Raw genomic sequence first — 20,259 nt, 5'->3', positions numbered from 1 at the left:
AAATTATTTTATTTTTCAATGTTAAACTATTAAATAATAGGGCTCACGCAATAAGAGAGATTGATTCGTGCGTTTCTTTTTCGCACTAGTATGAGATTAAAATGAAGAACACAATTATTGCGAAAGAAAACAGAAAGGCAAACGTGTAAACAAGGCCAACAGTAAGTTTATATTGAAAGAAAAAAAACATGTTCTAATGCGTAGTTTATATTTCTTACTAAAAGAAAAGTACAATAAAGAAGTTCCAATCCAGTGGAACGATGCATTATGGTAAGAAAGTTCGTGAATTACAAATAACAAGTCCTTGACGGGTGAGTAACAAACAAGTGCATTAATTATTAGCGACTTCTTTATCCAAACATAATCACAAAGCTTGAGTCGTGATTATTGTTGCATTTCTTGTGTGCCCACCATCCGCTGCATTTGTGACATTTGTAATTTTTGGAATGCACAGGACCGTTCCAAGTTGATCTAAATCCGCAACCGAATCTCACAACTTCAACACCAGCAATTGGATATCCGTACGACGTGGCTTTTTTCCATGCAGTATCGCATGCCCATTTTGCGTTGCAGTTCTAAAATGTCAATGTTATTTAAACTCAATAAGAAAAATTAAAAAAATAATATTTTAATATTAATATAATATCTTAATATTTATTATCTTAATATAAATAATATGCAGCAGTACATAGAAAATATGTTTAATTGTAATAAAGGATACCTCGTTAACAATGGTAGCCAATGTGGCTGACACAATCTGAGATTGTTTTGCAGCCGAGGGAACCATGGATGTTCTTTTTTTGAATAACAAACTACCAAATTTTTGTTGTATTTTCGAAAGACATGTGCGCAGTTGCCAATGTAAGTGTGTGCATCGCTGCCAGAAACAGCGTTATAAGCGTTGACCATAAAGTTGTAATTCGGGTAAACCTTTTTCAAAAAATTCAAAACGTCATGTCTAAAAACATCATTCGCTTGTTCTGCATGTCCAGCCAGTAGGGGTTCCATTTGGGTCCTCAACGTGTCACGATTAACATACGATTGAACAGCTGAGCAGTACATAGCATTTAATTGATCGGCGTCGATGATTGACACGTCACATGATGAACATCGACCGAGTTCTTGATCTGGATTGTTCTTTGCTGTGATAGTAGGAAGTTTATTCTTCGAAAAGAGATATCTGAATGAACATAAAAAGGTTGTTAGTGTCAATCTATTCGTCTTGGCTACGGGTACATTTTTAACTTTTTAATCAACTTACTCCTTGTAATGCATCGTGGATACATAATCGTAAGGAAAACCGAATGTTGTGGCGTCGATGTCTGACTTCTTTTCAAAATTATGTTCTTTCTCTACATACACAAAGTAAATTAAATTCAATATGGTATATCCAGCACTAAAGTTTTTCTTGCACTTTTTGGCCCTGAGTTTTTCAAAGGTATAACAGTAATTACTTCTATAATAGCCTTTCAAGAGTGGCAAACTTTATCTTGTTGCATTACACTTTAAAAAGACTAAAATTGTAGTAGTATATATTTGCTTATCTCAGTACTTCTTTGTTATCAAATGTTAGAAAACATTAGAGAAATTATTGCAACAGCAACCCAATAAACACAACAAATGTGCCAACCTTTTTCAATATTCTTTGTATGAATGGTGACGTAGTTGTCTCGATCTGGTCTTGATTGTTCATGCCAGAAACCTAAAGCGTGCATGATCTAAGTAAAGAAGTAGTATAGTTCGTTATTTTTGATGAAAAACTAAAATTTAGCAAGGAAAGGGGTTCAATGAATGGCGATATTTTTATGTTCACATCTTGTTGTTTGCCACCGTATTTTCCAACTCTACTCCAGCAGCTGATAAAAAATTAAGTCTGTTATGAAGTTGATTTTTTATGATGTTATAATGCGTTATGATATTTCCACAATTATTTTACGCGTGAATCCTGATAATGGTTTTGGTTTCGACCAAAGATACTAAATACTATTGTATAGGTTGACTTTTCAATCTAAAACAGAACTTACCCATTCGGATGTTTAAAAAATGAAATGTAGTCAGTATCTCCATATTGCTTTTGACGAAATCTAATGCAGGTCTTTAACTGTATCTCAGTCATGGCCTGTGAAATCGCAGATCTAGCACTTGAACCTAAGAAAACATGTTCAATTTAAATTTTACAGCGCTACAAGAATTTAGTATAATTGAGGAAGTCGAGTATTTTTAATTTCCATACACAACTAAGAACAGTTATAATATTCATGAAGTATGAGATTGCTCGGTACGGGTTCAAAGAAAATGTAAATTGGTTTCTACCTAAACTTCCTTCAATATGATAGGGAACAGGCATTGGCCATCTCTTATTAAGATCCCTTCTGCCATCTCTAGCTTGCTCGTCTGACTTTCTATCACTACTTTTTTTTCTTCCGAGTACAGCTTCTTCTTCCCCTTTTTCGAACAAAATATCACCATGGCTAATATGGTCTCTGTTTCCTAAATTGCAAAAAGGAAGCCAGCCATGAGAACAAGTAAAAATGCAAGTACACGAAAAAGGTGTAAAAATGAATCCGAGTATGTGTGAAAACTTAAAAATCAAAAATCAAAATTAATAAACATATGTGTATATAATCTTTGATGCAAATTATGCTCATTGCCCATAAAAATAGATCGAAATACACTAAACTACAAAGAGGTTATGTTCTGTTTTGTTGTACTTACGTAACTCAAATGGCTCTTCATTTACTGATATGTCGTTCTCATCAAACCTCTCTTCATCTTCAGGTGCCTCTGGTGAATCCTTTTCAATGATTGCTTGAGGAGCTTCGTCGCTTCTAAAGATTTCTGCATCTTCTTTTTCATTTTCAAAATTAAAGTAACTTTTATATTCATTTGCGTTATTTTCTTTTTTACGCAAGTCTTCTTGTTCGTTACCATTGCAGATAGTACCATCCCCGCTGTATTTATCTCGGTCAATATTGACGTATTGATAGGAAATATCAACAGTAGCGAGAAGGGTGGCTAGAAAAACTAAAATGATTTATTCATTACAGAACGTTTGACCTGTGTGTAGTTTTTTGCTTGAGTTAGTGGATTTCAAAAATTATAATTTGAATGCAAAGTATTAAAAAACGGAATACGTTGCCTCTATTGTGCTTATTTTACTTGTTTTCCTGCTACACTGTTCATATCAAATCATTTGTCAAAAAGCCTCTTCAATTGGCTAAACAGAACATGAAGCGCAGGAAAAGCTGAGGCCAAAATAAAATGGCAGGTTAAAAATTAAACTAACAAAACAAACGGTTAGAACGGTATTGAGGAATTTGACAACAAAGAATGAAAAGCCAACTAACCTAGCCACTTCATTTTGAGATAATAATCTAAAAGAAACACATTAATCAATTACTAACTGTAAATAAATATACAACTATATAGCTCCTTTTTGCCCATTGTTATCAAGTAATACCACTTCTACAGAGATGACATTTACGGTTTCAAAACAACTCTCCCGAATGTGACATATCTGTAAGTGATTTGGAACTCTATTCTTTGTTTTCTCAACTCTTCATAAAAATGATGCTCTTCAATAAGATGTTTTGAGATGTCGTGGACTCTGCGGAGTTGTGTGATCATTAAAGAGTTCCACTGATTTGCTATTTAAGTTTCATTTCCAAGTAATTATTTTTACCATGCAAAGCCTTTCGAAAAAGAGAAAACGAGAAAGACAAAGATGTTGTAAATTTCTAAAGGCTGATTTAATTAAGCGTTTTGTTAGTGGTAGTAAAATAAGTAAAGAATTAGAGTCCGTGAGACGAGATAATATTTCGTTTATATAAACCACGAATTAAATGTTAATTTTGATAAATGGTCCACTTCGCTATGTAATTATGAATGAAAACGATTTAATAGAGATGTTCTTAAACAGGGGAAAAATTTGCGATAAATATTTATAAGTTCTGTGCATCAGTAAACAATAAACCAAAGATACAATATGTGTAATCAAATAATAAAGAATTGGTTATTCTTCTTCACAAGAGTATTCGATCAGCTTTCCTTTCCCCAATAAGAAGATTTTTAAACACCTTCTCCTATGTATAAACATGTACACTAACTTCATTCGTCTAAGCAGATAAACAAGTGACTTACCTTTAGTCTTCACTTCGTACTTCTAACTCTTGGCCCAAGTGACTTTTTGGTCCAACAAATTCTTCTTATATAGCCACATGAAGCAAAACCCGTTATTCCACATAGTCACGTATTTCCTGGACACAAGGGAGAAGGCAGCAGTGAAAGTAAAATTGATGGGATGTGGAGGTATGAATTTTGTCATAAACTGGTGAATGGTAATTATTATCCATTTATTTCTTTAATTGTTGTTGTAATATTATTACGTGACTCCAGTTAATAGGCATTTTAAAACACAACGTTTAATTGCTTTGGCCTATAGTAAAGTAATCAAGAAAACAAGATACCAGAATCTGGTCAAGGTCATTTTCACCAACGTCAAAATAAGATACAGTCAAAATAAAATTCCACACCACAGTCAAAGCTGGGACTGCTTGCATGTTTCATTTTCGGGTGACTTTAACTGTGAGGGTAGCCGTGAAGGGTCAAATTTTTTGTGGTCGCGATTTTTATTGCGTGCGTACTGATAGAAAATCACATCTCACTTCGGTGTAAAGAATTTACATGGACATTTCACAACGGTTTAAAGTTTTACTTCCGTCAATTTGACTGATATAAAATAACACTCGGAAGTAAATTTCTCCTCGCCTGAAATGATGAAAACTCATAAAATCTGTTTTAAGAAATACACCGTAGATCAATTTGCGTCAAACACTGGCATCTAATTTTTACAATTAAGGGAGAAAAATGTGCTAGGTCGGTGACAGGTGCACTTGATTTAAAATATTTCTAACAATAAGAATTAATTTTTGCTAAAAATATGTGCCTGTATATTTGTTACTGTTCCACTTTTTTTCATCTCTAACCTTCCATTCTTAAACTTTAATCGGAGAAACTTTCAGAGAGCAACTTTCGCGAGTTCACAAATTTTCGAAATTCTTTGGATATGCCATGCATTTATGAGGTTTGTCGGTCTTCTTTTTGAATACATAAATAAAGGACATGTCAAACTTAATTATTTTCTACTAAATTTCTTTTTGTTTTCTGACATATAAAGTAGGTTATATTGATAGAACATGAAAAAACGCATCGTCACATTAATTTTTCATATAGACTATATAATCTACAAGTCTATGAAAACCAATAGTGGATAAAATTAATAAACATAAATTTTTCCATACTCTATTTTCATAACAGGTGGACGCTTGTCACTTGTGAAAATGAACCACATATTAACAGTGTAATACATTTGTTAATTACGAAAGAGATAATTTTTAGTAGTTAACTTTGATCCAACTTTAGTAATCAACAGTCTCCAATTTTTTATATGATAACCTCCAACACAGCACGAGGAAACACACTCTTTTTTTACAATATTAGCGTTTTACAAATTCTTCACAAGAAGTGCTTGTATTAACGAGTATATATATTTTTATTTTGGATTGTAAAGAAGGAATAATTTGAGAATTGTAAAATGGTTAATTTTTTTATTGAACGAAACCAGTTAGCACTATAGTTACAGGAAAATTTGACCCTAGTCGCGCTAACTTAGCGAAAATCAAAATTCCTTAAGTGAATGTCGCGTTTATAATTAGAAGCAATAAAATAGTACTATTTTAGGAAAAATGGTCTAATCGCATAAATTAAAGGTTACGTTAAATTGGACAATATACGGTACTTGAGGCAGAAACAATGTTCGTGACCGCCAGCTGAAAGTATAGAGCATTTAATTTAAGAAGGAAATAGGAAAACAAATTCAAAAAGAACATAAAAAAATATAAAGAAGCTGTAAATTTGGTATCAATATGTCGTCTTCAAAAAAAAAAACAAATTTTAATAGCAAACTGGATGAAATTGCGATCAAGAGTAAGCCAGACAGCCAGTACACGACAAAGGATGACATTTACTTCAGATGTTAGTAATAACACGAATAAAGCGCATTATCTCGTACCTTTTTATGTTTATGCGCATGACAACATATTTAGTTGTTTGTTTCGCAGTATTGCAGTTTCGCGGGTTTTTTGGGTTTCCTTTTTGTTTTGTTTTATTTAACGGCGAAAAAAAATACGGATGAAATCTAGTTATTTGTGAAATGATGTCTTATCATTTATCATTTATTTACCATAAAAATAGGGTATGTGAATTTTACGTAAACGCCAAGGTCTCAACTTTGTTGGCATTACTATTTCAGTACTGGAGCTTTTTTCTTTTGTTTGATCAAAACAATTAAGAACGAAACATATATTCACAAAAATATGCGTTAATTAAATGAGGTATATATTTTAATTCAAGCAAGTATATTTTAGTTATTTTGGTCTTCGAAAAATAAAAAAGAACTCACATCCTGTAGCAAAAAAAAGACCTAATCTCAAAATTTTGTAAACAAAAATGAAACCAAACGTTTTTTATTTATAACTCGTTTAAATCGACTTATAAATAAACAAATTTTGCATCACCAAAACTATAAGTTAATATTCTCATTTACTCAAGCATTCCAGTCACGTATGCGGTTGTATGAAATTAGATTAGCTTACTTTCTTTGGTTTGTTTGTCGTGCATCTTGTTGGTTTCATTTGTATAGTTAGCTTTGGATCATGAATCCCTTGTACACAAAATAGAAACCTCTTTGTCACAGTAGCGTGCAGTTTTTTAAAATGATGTTATCAAATGTAGTTATTTAATTTTACTTTAACCAAATTAAAATTTAAATTACAGCTTTTGCAAAAATATAAATAGCATTTGTAGGGATATTTTCAGAATTTGTTAAAACGACTCACTCGTGTAAGCATCCAAATGCATAGCTAGGTCACCGAAGACGCTGGTTAGGATTACGTGTGCATTTGACATTTTGGTTGTGATCATTGAATAAGGCAGATTGTAAAATTTGCACTGTTGTATTGTTTACTCTTTGATGTCTGTGTGTCTGTGACATGGTTAAAGAAATACAATGGAATCTTCCACGGGCATACAGCTAGTTTATAATATTTATGCGATTTTTTTCCTTTTGTCTTATACTATACGTTATGTCACTATATTACATGTCTTGTTCTGTAAAATGCACACTCTATATTTCTAGTATAAAACAGACTTGTTTTATGTTAAAAAGATTATTCTTGTTATGTTGAGCTACTGTGTGCTCCTTTTCTCTTCGTTTGTTATATTAAATACATAACACTATAATCATTCGAAGTTATAAATATAGTGATAAATATAAATCTATCGAAATTTTTGGACAGCGGGCACTTTATACTCAAAGACAAAAAAGCCAACTCTAAATCATTTAGGAATTTTTGCCTTTTTGATATAAGAGAAAATTGCGGAAAATACCCTTATAATATCGTTTTTGGCCAATATATGGCTGGATTATGCGAACGAGTTATAAGTAATACGATAATTTATGCGATTAAAAATGGCGGAACGGTTTCGGCCATAAGAAGTTTTCTCGGTAACTACAATAAACGTCCTCATAGTGTCATAGCTATAAATTTCATAGCCTGTTTTATCAACGGGTTATGAACATACTTTTAGCTACCTAGTTACTTTCGTAACAGAAATCGTTTTGCGAACTGAGGAAAAGGCTTTATCTTCTGGGGTTCTAAAGCACGTATGCTATAAAAGAAAATCAAGGGAGCAAAAAGAGTGGAAGAATAATACCTGCCTTACATATTTAGGATGGAACTGAAGTACTTCTGTGACAGAAAAAAGTGGAACTGTCTTTCGGACATATCCATTACATTCATACAATCAGTATATTCATACATCCAGTATATTCATTATTTCTCGAGAATTATTTATTAGATATAAAAGCAAATCAAATTGTGTATAAAATAATATAAATATGGAATTTTTTTCCAGGTAGTCATAAATCTATATTTTTGTTTTTCACTAAAACGCATTGGGACTATATTAGGCAAAATTAATTAATTATAGTATAGTATAATATTGTTGTAGCTATAAAATCGTAACAAAAAATGTGAATATATAGTCAAAAATAACATTTACTAACCTTATAACCAACTTGTATATTCTTAAATGTGTGAAACACAGCATTACATAGACTTGTACTTCTCCTCAATCTTTAAACAATTATAGTTTGAATACCTATTTGATAGCAGTGCCCCCTCCCTCAAAATTAGTAAAATCAAATAAACGCCCTGGGCGTTTATTCGAGGATTTACGGTAATCATGTTCCAGTAGGTTAAACTATTCAATATGATACTTCTCAAAACAGATATATAATAATCTTGTCAAAATATCAATGCAGAAAAGCAAAAGATGATACATATGTTGAGGATACACCGTATAGTTCCTTTCAGTTTATCTATATCGCGCGCATATTGTTGAAACTCTATCCAGGTGCGTTTATACCAGTTTATCGTTTTTCTCTAACGAAGGAGTGCTACAGTTATCATTTTTCTTCGAAGAAGGAGTGGGACAATGTATTTTCTATCGTGTACCATGACTCAGTTATGAGTTTTTTCTCGATTACTCTCATCATAATGCGGCCAGTCTTATCGTGCTTGTTTTTGATCGAGACATTGTTTGTTTTCTATATTTGTATCCCATTACCCTGCGAATTGTTTGCTGAACATCATAGTTTAGAATAACATGAAAAACAAATATGAACAACCCTTGTAGTGAGTTTAATAATGTAAAAAGCCATTGAAACAATAGCCTTAAGTCACCAAGAGCAATAACACCAAAAATCCACGTTAAACCAAGAATCACAGTGCTGGAGATCGTCACCCTTACTCTTCTCCACGGATTCTTTTTTGTTTGAAATTTCTCCTTCTTTTTCAAATGCCCGTGTATTTGTCTTATGATGGGAACAAATAAAAGTGTATTTAAGATAAGTATACAGGAAACTGGAAACAAGGTTGTGATGATAAACAGGTTGCCCTTAATAACGCAGCTAAAATAAAAAGAAAGTAATTTTCTATGCAACTTTACACAGGCCTTTTTTACGTATTTTCTGATAAAAAAATGACTAACAAGTAAACTTACAAATTACTTTCTTCTTTGAACTGTTCTTCAGTAAAGTAGCTGGTAATTCCTGACAGAACTGCTGGTATACCTAAGCATGACAAACATAAAAGTGTGATAAAGTTTCTAATTTGGAGATACTTAAAAAAAAGAACTGAAATAATGGTATTTATATGGCTTAAAATAGCAACAATAATGTTATTTTATACGTTTTTGTTTTCTTTTAAGTGACAACAGTTAATTTAGTGCAGGGCGAGGAAAATGCTCAGCCCAAAAGGTTCGCCCACACAGTTAGATTAGAGTAATTTTAAGTATAAATAAGTTTACCCCATGCTGCAGCAAAACAACACCAGAAGAATAATTTCTTGTTTGTTCTTCGCTTGAATATCTTCACAACACTTCTGTACAAGCTAACACTTTCAACAGCCATCCACAGGAATGTTGAAACGGTAAAAAAATGAATCAAAACTGACACTGAATGACAACTCGCTGCTGACTCGGTTTTGTCAACACCAGCAATGAAGATAGCAAGTAATGCAGTAAGTGATAAACAGAGATTGATGAGAATGCGATGTGGAACAGATCTTCGTAACTCTCTAAATGAAGTTAATGTTTTATTTAGTGAGGGGTTATTATAACGATAGAATAAATTGAGACCGGGAAAACAAGTGGTTTTTACCTGTTAGGTTTTTGACAACAAAGAAGTAAGATCTTGAACAAGGGGCTAAGGCTGTTACCCAAAAGTCTTTTTAAACATCCAAAGTAACTTGTACATCACAACAGTTAAGCGTCATGATGACAAAAAAAATGTCAGAAGAGTTTAAAAGAATAACAAAAAACCAAGAAAGAACAATTAACAAATCTAATTTTCAGTGCAGATTGCAAATCCTTAACTGTCTTTATTTATAACAGTTCCAGGTTAGGGATATAATTATTTGATACCTTGCATTAGATAAATACAGGGTATCAAATAACTAACTAACTGTATTAACTTACAGTTGCAAAGAAATGGGTCACGACAGAATAATTTGGACCAAACCGTAATGTCCTGTCTTTCTACGAGTTTCGTTTTTGGAATTGACAAAGAGGATAAACGTATTTCTGACGATTTCGTAATCTTAAAGCACACAAAGCCGCTCAAATGAAATTTCTTACTTACCGAAATGCTGTGTAAATTACTACTGTAACCAATAATGCCGTAATTGATATCAAACAACCAATAAAACTAATTATGTCGAGTTCTTTTAATATTTGGCGATTTTCATCAACAGCCAATAGAATGGCAAAATTCGTTAAATGGTTACATGCACAGTGTACAATCTTTCTGCTGCCAAAACGGGTAATTTTCTTCCTATAGCAACCTTTTGTTGACCAATGATTAACAGAAGCTAAATCACAATAAAAATTAAATTTTATTTGAATCTGCGAGTAAAATTAAAATTGCTTAAACAAAAAATGGAGATGAGAGTTCTGATTAACTTTTTGTTTGAAGAATCAGTACTGCAATGCAAATGGTGTGACAGAACCAGTTATTATCGAGCAGATCTCTTTAACATGGTTCAACGGTTGCATCTTAAAGATACTGTACAATTATCCGTATTATTTCTTGCAACTATTAGGTACAATTGAACCTGTCTATAGCAAGCCTAAAATATCAACTTTTGACATTTTACCTATTGCTACACTCGTAATATTTAAATATGAACCCCTTTTTCACACAACGCACCCTGGATTTCCTCGACGTTATTTTGTTTGCCATTTATTATTATTTAGGTGCACTGTTTCGAGATCGAGCTGGAAGGTATAGTGTAAAAAATATTACATCAGAGCTAAAAAAGAACTCGGGGTATGTAAAGCTTTCAGAGTTATGGTATGGTGTGTAATGGGAACTCATCTCAAAAAAGACTTAGTATGTGGGTCGAATGGTATGCCTTAAAGTCATCATATCTGATCAGGAAATTGCAAGATCGCCTTTGTAAATGTACAACTTCTTGCATACTCACATTTCTCTTCCCAGTATCCACATGATGTAGCATTTTTATCTGTTACCTCGAATGATAGCTGTATTTTATCATCTTTTAAATTCTCGACAACACTTTTATAAATTGAAGCTGATATGACCTTGCTACCAACTTTCATCCTCTTCTTGTTTATCAACCCTTTATCATCTTCATTTCGTTTAAAAAATTTATCCGAATTAAAGCTAAAACTGTACACTTGGTTGCTTTTTTTCTTCCAAATGTTTTTCGGTAGCATTATTGACGTAGTTATATTCTTTTTCGGTTCTTCAATGCCAAATGATAAAGTTTCAACATCATTCTTTTTCTCAGCCTGTATCCAGAGGTTATTATCCGACTTCACTTGTACGTTTCCAAAAGCGATATTTGGACTTGAAAACGATACTTCCTTTCCATTCTTAATCAACTCCTCAGCAAGACTTTCTAGCAGTTTCAACATATACTTAGTTGATTTGGATTTAGATAGCACCTTGTCATCTACGTTCAGTATAGAACCGATACTGTCGAAGATGTTGGTCGTAATCTGTAACAAAAAAAATTTACTGAAGCTAATTCTAACTCTGAAGATAAGATTTCATTAAAAATCCTTAAATTAAACTGTTACATGTCATACTCAAACACAAGAAAAGTTTTTTTAAACCAGATATTCCTAAATTTGCTATATTGGTGTTATGATGGCTTATATGACAAGCAGCTGGTCTGATTGGATGTGTTCGACATTTCGGTCGATGAGGGCAAAAGCAAATTCAACATTTTTGCACTGAGTAAATGTCTGGGAATTAAATAAAGAGTATGGGCGATAAAGTATGTTACGACATGCTATTTCGTTAGAAACGCGGCTTGCTGGGAACGATATTGATTTAATTGGAATTTGATTGGAACTTACTCATGTTGGAGACTTGTGATGGGATTTTTTCAGATTGTAAAACAATGATTTTTGACTTCATTTAAGTATGACGTTTGTTAATTACGAATCAACCTACCGTAACATCACCACCAGCCTTTTGAACGCATTTTTCAATAATGCTGATAATTTTATCAATATCCTGATATGCTTCGATTGGTTTCGAAACCTTCAAGACATTCTTTAGTTGCTTTGTAACATTTTGTACTGTTTCAGAGGTAATGGGTTTCTATAAAATAAAATTTGAAAACGTTTAAACGAACGGGTTCGTATGACTAACTCTTCTTTTAAAAAACGTTATAACGGACACAGAAAGAGGAAGTAAATTGTGGAAGTAAACTGTGCGAGATGGGCAGCAATATTAGGAACGTCTATTATCATTATCTTACCCGTGAAAAGTCAGCAAAAAAGAAACCGATTTCTGCTAGCCAATTGACTAATATTTTTTGCCGAATAACTATATTTGCCGTTTTTTCTTTATCTGACGAAACATTTTGCCTCTATTTTTCAACAGATCACCATTTTTGCCGATTTTTACTCTTTTTATTGGACATTTTTTTGGCCATTTCTCCAGTATCTATGAAACCATAACGGTAATAAAGAGAACACCGAAACAGCCTTGTATCAGTCTGAATGACGTTTCAAGTGAAAGCAGCGGAGGAAAAGAGAGCCGAGAAAAAACAAATAGAACTGTAGTTTTGGTCACAAAGCAGAAAAAAAGTTAAACTGAAAAAAAGGCATTGAGAATGACTGATTTATATAATTTTCATTGTCCTCCTGTTTAAGTTTTTATTAAAAAAAGCATTGAAAATTAAAATATTCGTGGTTATTTTACTAAACTTTTTGACGATTTCTATTATTTGACGATAAGGTCGCCTAATTTTTGCTGGTGAAAAATGTTTTTACCGATTCTACTTTAGAAGCTTTTCAGTTTAAAAATGCTGCATCTATAAAACTATTTAAAAATATGCAATAACCGAACAAAAAGATTATTTGTACAAACCTTCAATAACTTTATCAATTTGTTGGATATTGCTGATTTAGCAGCACAATTGGACAAATCCAGCTCACTCCATAATGCTTTTCCAAATGCAGAAAGTAAGCAAGTCCTAAACATCTCCACTTTGTCCTCAATGTAGCCATATTGACATGATATAAATACATTGGTGTTCACTGCAGTCTTTGGAAAGATGTATCTTCCTTTGTACGAAACATCTCCAATTGCTTCGGATGGACAATATGCTAAAAATGGAAGCAGCAGGAATCCCTTTAAGGTTTAACTGTGAAATTTTAAAAATTAAATCAGAGTAGGACTAATTTGAATTCGAAAGCCAGCAAATTTAAGACCACGTGTTCTTAGGGTTTTTATCAAGCAAAGGCTGTAGTGTTCTTAACTATCTTGTTCACACTATGTTAACGGTATTTTTAAATGTAAACAAGCACAAAAACAAATTTGAAAAACCGTTAAAAGTATTTTATAATATCAAACCTTTCCTCTAAGATTAAACTACAAAGTTCAAACATCCATATGAAAGGAACAACAATAATGTTATTATTATTGTCAAAATTTACATCGTTTTTTTTCCGTTTATTATCAGAATTTTTATCTACATGTCTTGTCCATAAAAACTGTTGATCAGACGTCCATTTTTATTAAATCGATTCTCAATCCTCAAAGCAAATCAAAAATGGTTACTTAATTAAAATAATCTTGACCTAGCTAGTCAAATAATTTAATTGAATTAAACTAAAAGCTGCACATTCCACTTTACAAACATTTCTGTTTGAGCATACCGTAAGAACTCGATCAAGCGCTCTAAACCTTACTTTACATTTTGGCAACGTCAACATAACCCTTTTTTTTACGAATTTGAGGGAATTGACTATTTGATGTTTTTAAAATGCCGAAAATATGCTTTTGTCTCAACAATTTCTACCAGGATTATAGTCCTATTTAATAGTGATCTAAATTACGATATTGTTGAAAGACTTTCTTGTTATTGATTTTTTCATGGTAAAATCTTGTTTTCTTGATAGAGCTACACACAGTACCTTTCGGGGGGACGACAGGTGATGCTAGCACAGATGAGGAGGGTGTTGTAGTGATGGTAGCAGTGATGGAAACTAAAAAAAAGATAAAATATTTAATATATGCACCTTTTTCATTGTTTTCTACCTTCAATGATATTACTTAGATTATTTACGGCATCGGTTTTTATAGTTCATCATCCTTCTACCATAAATGATCACAAAAATAAGTCGGTTTAAAAAATACCTCTAGATGTTGTAGTAAGCAGAACCTGCGTTGATTGGCTAGAGGATGGGGTGAAAGTTGATTGCAATGTCGCCAATTCTAAAATTTCACGGATCTTTAAATAACTACGGTGCACATAGACACAAAATTCTAAAATCTCAACTTTATTTCACAAATTTATTTACTTACTATGCGTTTTGGTCAAGATAGGTGTAATGGAAATAGATGTTCTTGTAAATTCTAACAAAGAAAATCAAAAGAGAAATAAGATCAAAAATAAGGATAAGTGAAAATAAAAAAATATCTAAGGATCCTTTGCACACAATCCTTTGTTATTGTGGAGTACGCGTAAACTTAGCTTTTTTTGTATAAAAAAATTTCTCTTTCTTCCAATGTATACTTAATTTCTATTTTATTTCATTGCTTCGTTCAGCAACTGTATTCTGCTTTAACCAAGACATTCATTAGAGAATAAGCCTAACTTAATCTAGTAAGATTATCACTTGTAATTTTGTAATTGGTAATTTTAAAATTTTAAGCTTTGAAATGAAAAGCTATGGGAATTTCTTGTCTGTAGTTTACCTGCTATTCTTCTATGCAAAAACTTCATTCATTTGTAAGGGAAAATGACTAATGCAAAACAGAAACATGGCATTCATAGAATAAAGCCACTCTTTTTGTCCCATAAATACAAGTCAACATATAATACCAATACTGAAAATATGCACACCAGCGTCTCTTCTTTCATCGCATAAACGAAGCCTGTCCTTATCTTCCCATTTGAAATAACAAAAAACACAAGTTGAATATTTGAATCAACCTGCAGTAGAATTATTAAAAACAGATGAAGATTTTCCACCATATTTCCTTATGAAGAAATAAAACTTACCAGTCGCCATAGATGTTGTTAAGAATGTTGATTTCGCTTTAGAAGATGGTGTTACTAAAAATCAGAGGCATTATGCAATTTAAGTTGTTATATAAAGAAAAACGGGTTGGTCTCGGTAAGCGGACTAATAATAGTGACCCTAAAACACAAGGACGGGACCATTTTTGCCATATTGATAATAGTCATATTTGTTTTGATTTTATTTTACGCTGTCGCTTTCGTTATATGATGAAAAGTAATTGACAACGTCGTTGCAAATTATTCCCGTTCTTGTCTCGTAAAATCCCTAATCTGAGAACAATGAAAACACTAAACATTGACAAAATATTAAAATAAATTTATAGCAAATTCAAATAATATGAATGTCTTCATTTTCGCTACAGATATGTTATCAAAAATTATTGAAAAAAAATAGAACATTCACACAAGTAGCTACACTTTTTATGATCCTCTGTTAGGATAAGGACGACAACATTTCACTCTGAGGTAAAAAAAAACTTAACTACTGGCATTTCTTGATTTGGTATTAATTCTTGTGAATGGTATATAAAAATACTTCGCGGGTACATAACTTCGCAAATTTGACCAAATTCCGCGAACATAAATATCAGCGAAAATCATTATTACATTAAAGTATTTCCGTGGAATGTTAAATTTGCTAAGGTCAAAAAAATTATAAGGGTATATTAATTGCACTATCCTCTCTATTATGAAAACAAGATAACAACAAAGAAATAGATACAAAAATTCTTACCTTGAAGACTTGTACAAATTCTAACTTGATACGAATACAAATGTCCTTTGTTGCTGTTACACAACGTAAATCGATATTGTAAATCCTTTTCACACTTTGTCCAAGCACTCCAGTCGCTAATATCTAAAAGGCGTTGATTGAAATTGTACCCAAATGGGAAAGAGGGAAATGCATTTAATGAACTTCCGTAAAGACTAATGAGAGATGTACCATTGATAAAAACATTTTGTTTTAACTACGCAAGAAATCTCTGCTGGAAGAAATTCTATATTTCACTTTTCCGGTGTTTTGGCATAGAATTGCAAAGTTAGTTGTTATTGTTTTCGCATTAAACTTCGGTCATACTTCTCGAAACTAAAATTTCACGAAAGTATCTTAAACTTTTACCTTCTTTTTATTTCTTTTTTATTTTATTTTTTTGAACTACAGATAGTAGTGAAAAAACACTCAAAAAACACGTGACATAAAACGCATGCTGAGCGGTCAGTGAAAATGCATGGAATGTTTTTATGTGTTTATTTAACGTTTCTACTTGTTTTTGATGGTCATGTGATGCAAGAAAATTGTCTAGAATGTCTAAAAGTGACGCAGTAATTCCCTCCAACTGAGATCATATAATTATTAACAATGTATATTTTACCTTTGCAAGGTTGGTAGCGAACAGTTAAAATATGTGCTTCCATCAAGCCATACGAATTAACCACGTCTGAACCAATGCACATTTGCGATTCATTATTGTCGAAAACTAAGTTACAATCAGGTCGATACGAGCAAAACATATCATTTTTTTTACTTTGTAAATTCCAATTACCATTCTTCCGATCAAATTTATCATTAAGTCCATAGTGCGAACATTTTAGAAAAGCTCCTTTTAGTTTTGGATCCGGTGGGCTGTTGTAATGCAGTAACAAACATTTATGTGGCTGTTTGCAGTTGTTATTCGTGAAGGATTGACCTGAACGAAGAAGATGATAACGAGGATTCATTTTATAGCGTTCGATATGTCTGCAGTATTATGGTTAGCATATTTTCGTTACCTCGGTGGTATTGTGACTCTCCAAATAATTATGTCTATCATTCTGAGAAGTTAGACGGAGAATCCTGCACATGGAATGCCTAGTTTAGAGGGTTGACGCCTAAGTGACCTTTCTTATGTAGAAGGTGCCAAACTGGGTGTCCCTTTCATTATGGCATTTTAATTCAAGGGTTCTTTTAAAAATATAACTTTACATTACACCCCTTTTTTATTTTTATGTGCCCTAACTGCAATATTTTTAAAAATTGTGTACATTTTAAAAATGAGACAAATTAAAAAAAATCGTAAAAAGTAAATTTTTTTGAAATACAAAAGTTGGTTTTCATTCACACCAATCGCACAACAATCGCACAACAGTCGCACAGTAGTCGCACAGTAGTCGCACAGTAGTCGCACAGTAGTCGCACAACAGTCGCACAGTAGTCACACAACAGTCGCACAACGAATTGCCGTTACCCCTTCAATAGGAAAGCATGTTGTACAACAAAGCAACACAAGAGATGTTACAAAAAAAAATTTTATAGAATTTTCTATCTGCACAACAAATGTAGACTTAATTGGAAACCACGCTCAAAGATCATATTACTAATGTTGGATAAATAATAAGGAGAAGCTTGACCCCAGTTAAGTGACACTTCATATAGAAAGATTTTCGCTACACAATTTCACACCATAATGCAAAAAATACACAAACTCGTACAGGAGTTGTAATTATTATGAAGTTAGATTTGTTTACCCTGGACTCTTTTCAAACGTTTGTTTCTAAAATTTTCTGTTCGAGATAGACCTACTCATGGTGTTGGCACTTTTGTCTACCTTGCATGCGCTGCTGATGTAAACATTGAATATAAAATTGCCAATTCAAATTATCTCCAAAAGAGATAATTTGAATCAGAAGTTTACTTTTAATGGTCATTTACATGTTTTTATTCCAAAAGAACACGAAAAAAAGAGAACAAGATAAGAAAAGCTTCAAGCTATAATTATTGTTTTTAAAACTAAGAACGACCCGAGTGTGAGTTTTGCTATAAAATAAGAACAAAACAGAATGTCAATTCTATTGCAGTTTTCTCTCAAGCAACTTTCTCAAGCTGCTGGTAGTTGTTTTTGCTTGTGATTGTTGCCATCCTCACCTACCATAACTACAAAACAATACATTGACTTCATTGTATATGAACACAAGTACAAAGTCCTATCAGCAACTATTTTTGATATAAACACATTAATTTCGAGTAAATGTCAAAAAAGAAATAAATCATAAATCTAAACGAAGTGAGGCTGAATTTTAAAGTTGTATTCTTATTATCAAGAACAAAATTCGAACAATTCGGGATGAATAAGTCTTCAAAATTTAGAACAGCCAATTCAGGCCAGATTTTGTTGATTCTTCTAAACAAACGCGTGTGTACGAAGTAAATATTTCTCATGGTCAATCAAACATACATAATGCTAAAATTTACCAAATTCAGCTCAACCATTTTTTTTTTTTTTTTTTACCTTACAATAATAAACAAAATGTCTGAGAAAAAGTATCTACAAATTATATTTTACCATTTGCAAGATTCTGTAAAATAACCAAGCATAAAATTTTTATCGCAGCCGCCATGTTGAATGTGTTTATGTTCTCATAAACGAACGCAGAACTAACTGTATGTGCAATTCTTACATTGTTAAATGTTATTCTTGCTAAGATGTTCTCAAGAGAGTAAATATCAGAAATAAGTCAGTGCTATTTGCGTGTGTCGTGGAAGATTGGTTTAAGTGATAAGTTTGACAAACACAGGATGTATGGGAAAAAAGTTTGTTTTATATTTAGAAATAGTGATCTGACTGAACCTTTATGTAAACAAAAGAGTCTTAATGTAATATGGCGTATTCTTTTAAAATTTTGAATTCCTTGCGATCGCAAAGACTTAAAGTTCGTCCGGAAACCTGACCTTATCGCCCTCTTTGCTAAAAATTTGGGAATTGGTATGCTACGCAAAATCAAAGGGTCTTCTTGCTTTCGGATAATAATCTCGAGTGTTCTCTAAGCCTAACTTTGTTCCCAGACGTCTTGTCAAAATATTAGTTGGTGACGTCAGACGTCTTATCTACTTTAATCTGAAGTAGACTCAAACCAACACTTAAAGTTAAGTTCTTTCTTTGATCGACTGTCTCCTAACTGAAGATAGATATGTGTTGTCTGATAACCTTAATTTGGTAAAAGTTAGGTGACTATTTTAACAACAAAATTTAAATTACTATTTACTATTATTTTCTTTCGATTTCTGACCTCATATCGTGTGATAAATAAAATACTTCCATTTTTGACAAAAAATATTACTAAAAAATGCTTCAGATGCGAAAGATCGTGGGTTTGATATATTTCGATTAGTGGAGATGAGTCTCAAAGGGGTCAATATATCTATAGAATACACAATGAAGCTATAAAAGATCAGACAATAAAAGTTATTTCTTATAACTCAAAACTTGTTCTACAAATGTGACATTTGGTCCTAATCGTATTCAGTCGGGCTTTTGGGAATCTAAACCGCCATTTACATTTCGCCATTTTTGTTTTTGTTGTTGTTATTGTTGTTAAATTAGAAAAAATCATAGCGACAAAAATTGTTTTCCACATTTTACAGAGCTTTGTAAACATGTACTTTACTGAAACGTTTTGAAACACCGCATGAGTGTTTGCGTGAGAATACTGCAAGAGGCCACTAATATGACTTGATAAGAAATTGCAGTTTCACTGAGATTATATATACAGAAATTTTTTGTAGAAGGCACAGCAGTGTCCTGTTTTGTTTTCTACACACTTCAGTATAATGTATCTAAAAAAGAATTAAATTTGACTATTATACTTATAGATTAAGCTCTCTTTTTGCACGTTCACATTTCATTGAAAATGGCGTACTGTCCGTTGTTTGGTTAATTTTGGCCGAACATGAAGGTTATACCCACGAAGGTTGTACGAACAAATATGGGTATTTAAACTGGGAGATATCGGCAATTAGTGCATAAAGCGTAAAGCGCTGGGGCTACGGTGCGCATTCTTCATGCGCATGTAATGCAATACTGTTGCATAAAGAAGCTTGTTGTTGCACCGCATGCATGCAACGATATTTAAAACTTCCAAGGAATTATATGGCAACTTTAATATGCCTGCTAGGAACAGATGTCTAGATATATGTGTTATAGAAAATGACATCATCAGAGTTTGTTTTAACACCTGTTACCTGTTAAAAGAGATAGTAAACCAGGTCCGGAGTTTTTATTCTTTTTCTTTACATTCAGTGGCGCCAAAAGAAGTC

At 32.5% G+C, this 20,259-nt stretch overlaps 3 protein-coding genes across 4 annotated transcripts in view; all 3 read right to left on the bottom strand.

Moving 5' to 3' along the window:
- The window catches only part of LOC130630273 (uncharacterized), a 97,120-nt gene that overhangs the window by 74,532 nt on the left and 2,329 nt on the right, over positions 1-20,259 (bottom strand). The gene's annotated exons all lie outside the window — the stretch shown is intronic.
- Positions 27-3,925, bottom strand: LOC130630279 (meprin A subunit alpha-like). 2 transcript variants are annotated; one of them, XM_057443707.1, is made up of 6 exons: positions 3,348-3,925; positions 2,716-3,024; positions 2,314-2,490; positions 2,025-2,148; positions 1,631-1,718; positions 1,295-1,352 (listed from the first exon to the last, which is right to left on the bottom strand). In XM_057443707.1, exons 1-5 carry the CDS (start codon positions 3,358-3,360, stop codon positions 1,703-1,705), a joined length of 639 nt encoding a protein of 212 aa, XP_057299690.1. In that variant the 5' UTR covers positions 3,361-3,925; the 3' UTR covers positions 1,295-1,352; positions 1,631-1,702. The 2 variants fall into 2 exon arrangements, with proteins under 2 accessions (XP_057299689.1, XP_057299690.1); XM_057443706.1 differs by lacking the exons at positions 2,314-2,490; positions 2,716-3,024; positions 3,348-3,925 and adding exons at positions 27-575; positions 722-1,180 and having other exon boundaries at positions 1,262-1,352; positions 2,025-2,152.
- LOC130630274 (adhesion G-protein coupled receptor G6-like) lies at positions 3,133-18,616 on the bottom strand. Its single transcript, XM_057443699.1, has 16 exons — positions 18,509-18,616; positions 16,562-16,876; positions 15,922-16,044; positions 15,168-15,221; positions 14,468-14,518; positions 14,300-14,377; positions 14,077-14,148; positions 13,028-13,266; positions 12,104-12,253; positions 11,106-11,643; positions 10,262-10,490; positions 9,430-9,698; positions 9,124-9,193; positions 8,126-9,031; positions 4,141-4,256; positions 3,133-3,374 (listed from the first exon to the last, which is right to left on the bottom strand). Exons 1-14 carry the CDS (start codon positions 18,561-18,563, stop codon positions 8,614-8,616), a joined length of 2,661 nt encoding a protein of 886 aa, XP_057299682.1. The 5' UTR covers positions 18,564-18,616; the 3' UTR covers positions 3,133-3,374; positions 4,141-4,256; positions 8,126-8,613.

This window comes from Hydractinia symbiolongicarpus, chromosome 2, assembly GCF_029227915.1.
Source record: "Hydractinia symbiolongicarpus strain clone_291-10 chromosome 2, HSymV2.1, whole genome shotgun sequence".
In the NCBI taxonomy this organism is placed as follows: Eukaryota; Metazoa; Cnidaria; class Hydrozoa; order Anthoathecata; family Hydractiniidae; genus Hydractinia; species Hydractinia symbiolongicarpus.
Note: the sequence above shows the minus strand (reverse complement) of the source record. Positions and strands in the feature narration are given on the sequence as shown.